The 11,107-nt window shown below is 44.8% G+C and overlaps 1 protein-coding gene across 1 annotated transcript in view; it reads right to left on the bottom strand.

Moving 5' to 3' along the window:
- Nucleotides 1-2,113: 2,113 nt before the first annotated feature.
- arhgef12a (Rho guanine nucleotide exchange factor (GEF) 12a) overlaps nt 2,114-11,107 on the bottom strand; it is a 42,141-nt gene continuing 33,147 nt past the window's right edge. The window contains exons 27-40 of the mRNA XM_083696337.1: nt 10,413-10,618; nt 9,727-9,841; nt 8,271-8,371; nt 8,080-8,157; nt 7,838-7,913; nt 5,874-6,041; nt 5,696-5,783; nt 5,306-5,383; nt 5,111-5,205; nt 4,716-4,934; nt 4,317-4,550; nt 3,700-3,929; nt 3,406-3,481; nt 2,114-3,290 (exon numbers count right to left, since the gene is read on the bottom strand). Of these exons, the coding sequence (XP_083552463.1) occupies nt 3,280-3,290; nt 3,406-3,481; nt 3,700-3,929; nt 4,317-4,550; nt 4,716-4,934; nt 5,111-5,205; nt 5,306-5,383; nt 5,696-5,783; nt 5,874-6,041; nt 7,838-7,913; nt 8,080-8,157; nt 8,271-8,371; nt 9,727-9,841; nt 10,413-10,618 (1,775 nt within the window). The 3' untranslated portion in view covers nt 2,114-3,279. The remainder of the gene's footprint in view (nt 3,291-3,405; nt 3,482-3,699; nt 3,930-4,316; nt 4,551-4,715; nt 4,935-5,110; nt 5,206-5,305; nt 5,384-5,695; nt 5,784-5,873; nt 6,042-7,837; nt 7,914-8,079; nt 8,158-8,270; nt 8,372-9,726; nt 9,842-10,412; nt 10,619-11,107) is intronic.

Raw genomic sequence — 11,107 nt, forward strand, 5'->3', positions numbered from 1 at the left:
GTGTAGGGGGTAGGGGCTAGGAGTCAATTTGGGAATTGGGAATTCCAGAGCATCGATATCATCTCCACTACAGAAACAGCAGGACATGACAGTGGTGACATGCTCATGACCATGCCCACATTTGGGACTGAGCTGTCAATCTAACAGGACCATGAAAGCAGACTGAATGATTACTTAGCAGACTGAAGATTTATTGATCTTCAGTGTGATCAATCTAATATTGGGTTCTCCAGGTATTAAGTAAAGCCATGTAATCATCAGAGGTCAGTGGTCAAAAGGTTGTAAAGTGAACATGTAACAGTAAATAAGCAATTGCAAAGATTGAATATGACATTGTCATTGACAGTTTATCCAGATTGCAAAAAGCATTCCTCACAATCACTCACCCTAAAGTCTCTTCTAACTGTTTGATCCTGGGAAATTAAACAATGTACATAAATACCTCTGTGTATCCTAAATCACTATCTAACTGGTTACATTTCCGGCTGCAATCATGTTTATTTGCACTTCCACTCTAGTGGAAGATTACTAATGTTTTTCAGATATTATGTCAGATTCCCCGATGACCAGTGCTCATCTCACAATGATTTTTTAGACAGAATAAAAACAGTTATCCAATAAAATAATGCACCAAAATACAAACACAAAATAAAACACAGTAAAATGGTTGCTCCATGGTAACTGGTGTTATGTGTATGTGTGTATTTTACAAAAATGACAGGTGAGTCATTTTGTCAAGCATCCTTAGAATCACAAGCACAGCTGCACAAGCACACACACGCACACACGCACAAGCACAGGCGCACAAGCACACACATGCACACACGCATTTCATGTGAAATTTAGAATCAGTTAACAAAAAGCAAAATAACTAAAATCCTCTGATTGTCTTGAGACTCAAGGTGTACTTGAGTACTTAGGCTTAGGGTTAGTTAATTTGTAATTGTCCTTGTAGTGGAAGATGATTTCATACTCTTGTGTATAATATGTGTATTTTCATCTTCAACACAGGCACCATAACTCACCGTAGCCCAGAGAGAGGGAGACAGAAGCTTGTCACATCATGACCTTACCTCAGTGGACCCTCTGAAGGGCTGGGATGTGAGTGTGACATCACTCTTTGTCCTGTCTTCACCACTTCAATTAGCCCACTGACAGGTGCATGTGGGAAGTGTGAAAATCACTTACAGTCCCCCCCCTCTCTCTCTCTTCATCCTTTCCACTCTCTCTCTCTGATCCTTCTCCCTTCCATCTCTCTTCCCTCCCTCTCAATCCCACCCACCCCTCTCTGTTCTCTCTCCTCTCCCATCATTCTCTTCCCTTGTTCTCCTTTATCACCCCTCTCCCTCCGGCCCGGCTTTTGGCATCTCACTGCAGCATCTGTCTTCAGTAGAGGTAGAGAAAGGGGATATAAAATAAAAGAAGGGATGAGGAGAGGTTAACCCTCCACATGTGCTTCTATTCTCATCTCCTGTAAGGCCTCACCCATGTGTCCCACTGACTCAACTAGTCTAGCTCATATTCAAACCTGTTACTAGTGTATATGAACCGATTTCTGTCTCTCACCACATGATGACAGTTGGGGTACAAAATCTGTGTATCTGTCCATTGACGGGACATTCACTCAGCATTTCTGTCATCCAGCAGCTAAGTGCAGGCAGAAAGACTGGAGTAAAATGTAGGATCCAGCGGATTGTTTCAGACTGACAACACTGATGACATCACTGCAGGTTTCAGGGTGGGTCACCTCGCCATGCCTATCAAGAGAATTAATGGTATAATTCTGCCCCCTACTGGCATATGCATACAACTTCCATTCAGTCCCTACCCAACCTCGTTTGTCTGAACAGGTGGTAGATTTATAATGACAGTGATGAGTTTTACAAATAACCCCACTGTCCTCTGGGTATCCTTAGTAAAGCGTGATTGGCCAATAAAAGGAGTCAGACAACCTCAATGCTGCTGTGACACAACAGCATTCACACTTTAATCACTTATGATTGCATTTTAGTACACAGGATATGGCTTCTGACATGGCCTCCACCTATAACCTCCTCACTGTCATATATACCATTTGATACAAACTTGTAAAAGGTGGATAATGAAGGTTCATAAGTATATTCTGAGAAATCTTAATATTAAATCACCAATACGAACACACTGTATTAGACTCTTTTGAAATGTCTGAGAACAGAGGCTTCACCTCAGACCAAGGAGAACCAGGATAAATAAATAAACAACCAGTGTTAGGTTTAGAAATGTCTCATGGCATTTTTATTAAAGTTATGCATAACCTTCCAACTTGATCATTGTACATGTTGAACTTTGTGACATTATCAGATAAGACTGTCAGATCAGCAGTACATCAGAAGCAGCAATGTATTTTCTCGAAGCCTGACTGTTCATTCTGTGGAGAGGGGAACCAGGCAGGCAGGTCACCCAGAAAAGCAGTGTGTGTATGTGTGTGTGTATATATGTGTGGAATAGGCTGCCAGGTGTTGAAATGCAGACAGGAGCAGTCCAGAGCCTATGGCTCGACGTGCTGGTTAACACCATCCAAGGGTTTTACATCACCAAGCAATTTCAGCTCTACCCTTCAAGCATAGTCGGAGCTGTTCAGTCCAGGTACAGGTAGGTTAGCGCGGTAGGCTAGGTTAGGTTAGAGAGCGCTCACACAACTGTGCTGCTAGGGCAGGATGGGTAGCCTTACACATTAGGTCACATTACTAATAAGCATGCAAGCAATGCAACATGGGAAAATACTCAGAGAAAATAAATACATCTTGGGATAAAAAAAAAAATCTTAATACATTATCTTAAAATTTCCTTTTCTTCTTGTTTTGTGTTTAATATATATCCTAAACACACAGCTTTGTACATTTTGGTATAGTTTTCTTTCTTGCAAGGTTGACTGGGGATGGAGGGGGGGTTGGGACTAGGGGTCCCACAGCCATTGGAGTGGGTCGCAGCAGTGGTGAGGATGGGGGCAGGCAGGTGGGGGGTGAAGTTTGGGACAATCCCTCTTCCCTGATTTCCTTGTGCTGGCAGAAGGGGTGAAGCTCCATAGAAACGTCTTCCTCCAGCTGTCTCTCTTACTCATACTCAGTCGCTCAGCATCTGGTGTTACCGCGGGTAACGACGGTGGGGGGCGGAGCTCAGCAGTGAGTGGACAAGCTAATAGAGGATTCCCAGGATGATGAGACAGGAAGCAGGAACTAACTCATCTGTTCCTCTCCTACGACCAGAGGCAAAGGTCTGGGTCTGGGGGAAGCTCCACCACTATCTCTTCTCTGGAAGAAACAGGTGTTAGGACAGTCAGACTGTACATTCCAGGTAGCTGTCACTCAACTGCTCACAAGTATGCACATTCTATAAGAGATTATTATTGAGAAATAAGATAGTTACCTTTGTTATCCTCAGCCTCAGGTGACGCCCCTGTTGGTCTTTGGCAAAGTAGACTATGATACTTGGCTTCAACATCCTTAGAGACGACAGACAAACAGCAAAATGTCAGCAGTCATCAGACTGGACAAACAACGCAACCCTACATTTCTGGTGTACACAGTATAGAAGTGGAACGATGTTTCCATGAAGTATTCTGATGATGATTTCCATTTCTTGTGAACTAATGGAACAAATTCCTAAATATTCCTATGTTTTATGGTGATAAAGTTGTGTGAATCTATATGTTGTGGGCACCTTGAGGTGGTTGAGGTTGGTCTGCAGGCTGCGCAGGTGGGACAGCACCTGTCTGCTGAACAAGGAGAGACTTCCTGCCTGCGAAGCCGACGAATACCTCAGGCTGATCCCAGAATCTCCTGCAGCGGAGCCTCGCGATGCACACAGCTGCTTCCCTCTGGCTGCCATGATGTCGTCATCCGTATTGCTCTCTCCCGAGCCACCATAACCCTCCATGACCAGGTACCCTGCTGAGAACGCAGTCAGTACAATACACTACATACTAAAGCCCTACAATACACACAGCTCAGTACACTGTCTATACTACTCTCCCCATAGCCTCAGTATCCCTCCAGAACCCTGCTGGGAGAAATCCACCTTGGTTAGTCACAGGCTTGCTGGAATTTTAGTGACATTGCATATACCTTACCTATCCAAACCTCTCAGATGTAGAAGGGGTATGGGACAAGGGGGTAAATTTGGGACATTGTTAACTCGAGGATTTATGCACACTGCAGACTACAGACTCACCATAGTCCTCTGGGGAATTAAAGAAGCCTGTGTCTACATCTACAACACACTACTACACTATACTGTACAATACACAATACACACTATGCCCTACAATACAGACTCACCATAGTCCTCTGGAGACTCAAAGAAGCCAGTGTCTCCAGAGCCTAGGTCCTGCCCCCCATCTTCTGGGTAGAGTGGGGTCTTCTCTGAACCGTTGTGGACCACCACCCTGGTCCTGCTGTCTATGGGGGTCCTCAGAGAGGTGGTCCTGAAGAGGCGCCCCCCTGAGGAGGAACGCCGCTCGCTAGCCTCCTGGGACATCAGCTGGGTCACCAGAACCTGCTTCAACGCCGACACTGGAGGCACACACACACACACACACACACACACACACACACACACACACACACACACACACACACACACACACACACACACACACACACACACAGTATAGGTTACATATGCGTATATGCTATATTCATATCACTTTTGTTATCAAGACAGATTATTCAGCTTACAGGTCTTCAGTGCCTCGTCAGCCCTGGATGGTGCGAAGCTGAGTCCATCCGTCTCAGTACAGTTGACCCCCACAGGGACGGCCAACCTATGAGCTAGCTCTGGGTCTACGTAGCCTTCCTCCTCCTCCTCCTCCTCCTCCTCCTCAGACTTGATGAAGGGGTTGGTACCTGCTAGAGAGTTCTGGGTTCCACCACTAGAGGCAGCGCTGCTTTCTTTACCTGAAAACAGAACAGAGATGCCTGTCAGTATTCAATGAATAAATAACCTAGACTAGTTTAGCACTTTCGGGGCATGTTTTCAATAACAGCACTATCACGCTATGGGGTCTGTTGTCACAAACTTACCTAAGATGAACTGCTTGTTAGAGAGTTAAATGGTGTGTTAGTTAGTGTACCTGCAGACTGGGTGCTTCCAGTAGAGGTGCAGTCAGGGTCTTTGCTGAGTCGTGCTACACCAGCAGTGATGACCTCCACACCGTCTCTCTCTCCACTAACACAGCGAGGGACACATCACAGTCAGTACAACTGTACAAGTTGATAACTATTGACATTTCTCTTGACTCAAGCAAAGAGGATGAACAACAACATACTCTGTCTGAGGTAAGGGGATGACACTGTGAGGTTTGACTTTCATGGCGTCGGCTCTCTGTGTGATCTGACGCTGCCACCTGGTGGAGGGAGGGAAATAGACAGGCTGAGGTCAGTGGACTGCTCGGGGACAACCAACTGGGTTTTCAACTTCGATCATATGCACCAGTGGAAGCTGGTGGAGGTAGAAATCGTAGGACAGGCTCATTGTGCATGTGCATGTGTTTGATACCATTCCTCATTCCATTCCATACATTACAATGAGCCCGTCTTCTGCCAGCCTCCCCTGATCTGCACACCACAAGACTGTGTTAGCATGGTGAGCTAAAGCCCCAGATTCTAACCCCATGGGTAACATTAAACATTAAACCAACCACAACACATGGACTCACGTTCTCTGTTCTGATACAGTCTGAGCCATCAGCTCATAGATCTGGGGCCCGTTGTCAGACATGGAGAGGACGAAGAACGACTTGTTGTCTGTGTGGAGATAGAGAAGAGGGTTTATGGACCTACTTCTGAGACAAATGTGTGTGTGTGTGTGTGTGTGTGTGTGTGTGTGTGACATACCTGTGGCTACAGAGCGCACCAGCACAGTGTTGAGTTTGATGATGGGGCTAAAGATGTGTTTGGTGTCGGCGGTGCCGGCCAAGTTCTTGCTGTGACACTTCAGGATGAGACGCTCGTCCTGTTTCTGTAGCAGGACCAGGATGTCCTCCAGGAGAAGAGTGTACAGCTCTGACGAGAGAGAGAGGGTTTAATACCTGGTGGCCATCTTGGAAGAAATCTTACTTCTATAGTAATTCATTCACATCATAGTTAATGTGACTTATTTTCTTAAACCTATACAGTGGGGGAAATAATTATTTGATCCCCTGCTGATTTTGTTAGTTTGCCCGATTACAAAGAAATGAGCGGTCTATAATGTTTGTGGTACTTTTATTTTAACAAATAGAGACAGAATATCAACAAAGAAGTCCAGAAAAAACACATTATATAAAGTTATAAATTAATTTGCATTTGATTGAAGGAAATAAGTATTTGATCCCCAAGCAAAACATGACTTAGTACTTGGTGGAGAAACCCTTGCTGGCAAGCACAGAAGTCAGACGTTTCTTATAGTTGGTCACCAGGTTTGCACACATCTCAGGAGGGATTTTGGTCCATTCCTCTTTACAGATCCTCTCCAAATCCTGAAGGTTTCAAGGCTTTTGCTTGGCAACTCGAAGCTTCAGCTCCCTCCACAAATTTTCAATAGGATTAAGGTCTGGAGACTAGCTAGGCCACTCCATGACCTTAGTGTGCTTCTTCTTGAGCCACTCCTTTGTTGCCTTGGCTGTATGTTTTGGGTCATTGTCATGCTGGAAGACCCATCCACAACCCATCCTCAGTGCTCTGGCTGAGGGAAGGAGGTTCTCGTCCAAGATCTTATGGTACATGGCCCAGTCCATTGGCCCCTCAATGCAGTGAAGTCGTCCTGTACCCTTAGCAGAGAAACAACCCCAAAGCATAATGTTTCCACCTCCGTGTTTGACGGTGGGGATGGTGTTCTTGGGATTGTAGCATTCAGCATTTCTCTCCCTCCAAACACGAAGAGTCGAATTTATGCCAAAGAGTTCAATTTTGGTCTCATCTGACCACATCACCTTCTCCCAAGCCTTCTCTGAATCATTTAGGTGTTCATTGGCAAACTTCAGATGGGCCTGTACATGTGCCTTCTTGAGCAGGGGGACCTTGCGGGCACTGCAGGATTTCAATCCGTTACGGTGTAGTGTGTTACCAATGGTTTTCTTGGTGACTGTGGTCCCAGCTGCCTTGAGATTATTACCAAGCTCCTCCCGTGTAGTTCTGGGCTGATCCCTCACCCTTCTCATGATCATCCTTATCCCACGAGGCAAGATCTTGCATGGAGCTCCAGGCCGAGGGCGATTGATGGTTATTTTGTATTTCTTCCATTTTCTAATAATTGCACCAACAGTTGTCTCCTTCTCACCAAGCTTCTTGCTGATGGTCTTGTAGCCCATTCCAGCCTTGTGCAGGTCTACAACTCTTACCCTGATGTCCTTTGAATGTTCTTTGGTCTTGCCCATGGTGGTGGAGAGGTTGGAATGGAAGAGATTGATTCTATTGACAGGTGTCTTTTATACCCATAACAAGCAGAGATTAGGAATACTTTTCCTAAAGTGACAGGACTAATCTGTGTGCCTCATGGGCATATAACCGGTCTGTATGAGCCAGAATTCTTGCTGGTTTGTAGGGGATCAAATATGTATTTCCTTCGATCAAATGCAAATGAATTTATAACTTTATATAATGTGTTTTTTCTGGACTTTTTTGTTGATATTCTGTCTCTATTTGTTAAAATAAAAGTACCATAAAAATTATAGACCGCTCATTTCTTTGTAATAGGGCAAACTAACAAAATCATCAGGGGATCAAATAGTTATTTCCTCCACTGTAAATGGTTATCTGATCAGGTCAAGAACATCCCCAAACCACCAACCAAGTACTAGCTAATAAAGTGAGGAAGTTACCAATAGTCTTGTCCTTGTTGACCTTCCATGACAGTGGTCCTTCATGCACCATCTTCCTCTTGGTCAGGTCCAGGTTCTGAGGAGATAGGGAAGGTCACAAGACTGGTTAGCAAGGTTCTCACCACCACTACATACGGCAAGGAGGCACAAGTAGGTTCATCCACAAAAACAAATTCGGACTAAAATGTAATTTTGCTGAAGACCCAGCATGGTCCTATCGAGATCAGGGGTCATGACATCACCTTGAGCTCTGAGATCATAGGGTTTTCACTCTGCTTCAGTGACGACAGGTCCAGTCTTCTCTGGTAGTCCTCCAACCTCTGAAGAGAGGTGGGGAGTGAGGGAGAATGCAGAAAGACATGAGTTAGCGTTGTGCTCTTCTGCTCCAGACACTAGCTAGCCACTGTACCTCACAGCAGGTTCAGCCACCCACCTGTTTATTCTCAGACTCCTTGACAGCCTGGTTGACGTGGTTGAGGATCTTCCTACAGCATTCTCCTGCCCTCTTCACCTTGTCCTTCTCCACTGCATCATCTGAAACACAGGAGAAAGGAGGAGGCTGTAAATAATCTCTCTCGGAAAGGGGCTGCCCAGTCAACTGATGCTCATATCCACCTATTAACAGTTGATTGTACTGAGAGTGGTATATTAGAACAGTGGTGCCAATGAAGGGGTCAATATTGGATAAAGCTTATGTAGACTCAAATAGTTGCTTTACGCAAACCTATGGAGCAAGTTGCCAGGCCTGGCAAATATTGCTAGCTTAGATTCAATTTGTGCTATTTTTATGATACTGCAATTTCAACAGTGAAACGTTTTAGTTATACTGAAGGTTGTGTGGATAAACCAATTCAAGAGAGATTTTCAAAATGTATTTCCCTGTCTGAAGTTTAGTTAGCCCCTCCCACTTCCATATTTTGGTCCAATAAAAAATAAATATTTGGTGAATCAGGAAGGATTTTTTTTTAACTATTTGAAGGCTCCAGTAATTTCGTTGGCGCCACTCTTCTAATATACCACTAATTATACTCAGTTTTCAAAATGAGGCGGAGGACATTACCATCCTATAATAGCTGGTAATAATGTCATTGCATTTTCTTATTGAAAGAAATAATGTGAGACATTTCCCAAAGTGTTCATTAGCATCCCAGAAATGCTAAAATAATGATCTCTATTCAACTTAGAGCACAGCTGTAATTCACTACTGGCAGCCAGCCAGCCAGCAGGCCAGCCTCAAAAACCCTTCATTCTAGAAATTAAAGAAACAGTGAGTCCCAAATCAACATGTCGCCCCTCGCCCCTGGGCTCTCCTGTAGAATGATGAACAATTATTATCGTTCTTATACAGATTAATTCCTCTAAGATCTACAGGAATAGCTGGGAGGGGGGGGATTTGGAGTCCCAGTGCAGTCAACTCCTATCCTAACTGGGAGGCCAGTGCTGGTTGTCCTCTGGCTGCCCTCTCCTCTCCGCTTCTCTCCCGGCCGTGGTCACTGGGACAAAGGCCAGGGCAGGGCAGAGCAGAGAACAGTAGTGGAGCATGGCAGTGGAAGGCCATGGCTATCATTAACGCTGCTGTAAGCATGTCGCTGTCCATTTCTGTGATAAGCTGGTCTACTAGGAGCAGAATGTCATCACTGCTCATGTCAACAAGTCTGGGAGAGTGCAAGAGTGGCTTATAAGACTTGGCCACGTTCTCCAGCAACAGGGGGCACTTAGTGTGGTGTGTGTAAGAGTGTTTTGTGTGTGAGTGTGTGTCCTGCGTTGCGTAACTAACCCCTGTGTACTTGGCTATCTTCTCCAGTTGCAGGGGGTAATAGGAGGGTCTAAGTATGTGCATGTGTGTAAGAGTGTGTTAGGTGTGTGCATGTTGCATAGCGACAGCATACCTGTGTATTGGGCGATGCTCTCCAGCAGCAGGGGGTACTTGGTGAGTCTCTGCATCTCTACAGGAATGATGTCCTTCAGCTGCAGTCTGCGACACAGACGGTTACTCTCAGCCTCCTGGGCACACGTACAGACACACACACACAGTTAGGTTAGCAGACATGACAGACACTACACTGTGAGAATGCATCATTTCACTCATGTACATACACTACACAATACAATATGTAATTCACTCCCCAGCGACTGCGCCTTAGTGCTATTTTTGTTTTATTACTTTAGTATGATTGTATTCATGTATGTATGCATATATATGTACGTGATCATTCTGTTCTAATAGTGTGCACTGTAAGCCCACGTGGGCTGGGCAACCTAAAGATGCATGACATTATAATAATCAATCAATCAAACATGAAAATAAACATAGCAGGATTAAGTTATACATAGATATCATTCTCTCAATATATCACACTCTGTCATGTACTGTAGCAACATTCTACAGATGTTGATCGGAACTCCTTTAACACCAACTCTTCATTCTGAACTCGTTAAGCAATTTAGCAGGTAGGGACCATAGTTCACTGTGTGTCAACTGTCCACTGCTCAAATGATCTCTAGAACGAAGTGTGTGTGTGTGTGAGTGTGAGTGTGTGTGTGTGTGTGTGTGTGTGTGTGCGTCTTCTCCTACCTGTATGAAAGAGGTGAATCTCTGGTCTTTCTTCTGCCTGGTCTTGATGATCTCCAGAGCAAAGGGCTGGTTGCTGCAGAATGTTCCTACCGCCTGTTTAATCTTCTCCTCCTCGCCACCACTGAACTGGAACAGCAAAACAGGCTCATCACGGTCAGTCTCCATGGCAACTGCCAACCTATGGTTGCTGTGGCACAGTAGGGCGGCTCACAGGGGGTGGATCTATCTCCCCAAAGAGCCAATGGCAGATGGCTACACTGGCTCTGAGGTGAAGCTGCCTCTAGACACTAGGTTCTAAGATCAGCTTAGCCTTCTCGCAATTTAACCTTAACCATTAGTAGGGCAAACACAAACCTGACCCAATACTAGCCTCACAAAAAGAAACTTCACCCTACTCTGCTAAACTGTACCAACTTGGCAGGCTAGACCATCAGTACCATCTATGCCACTTTGTGATTGGATCCTTCACTACTATACCACCTTACACAACCCTTACCACAACATTCAAACCCAACCGGTCAAACACAATTTGAAACTTGATAGGCAATCACAAACAAAAAAGAAACTCCATTCACTATCAAGTCACAACTTAAAAATATATTTTTTTATTCCACAGTGAAAAGCAATTCCAGCAAAGAGAACAGCCAGAGAACAGTCTTTGGTTGCATGTAAATTATCATATAAATCATATTCCA

Source organism: Argentina silus (assembly GCF_951799395.1).
Source record: "Argentina silus genome assembly, chromosome: X".
NCBI lineage: Eukaryota > Metazoa > Chordata > Actinopteri > Argentiniformes > Argentinidae > Argentina > Argentina silus.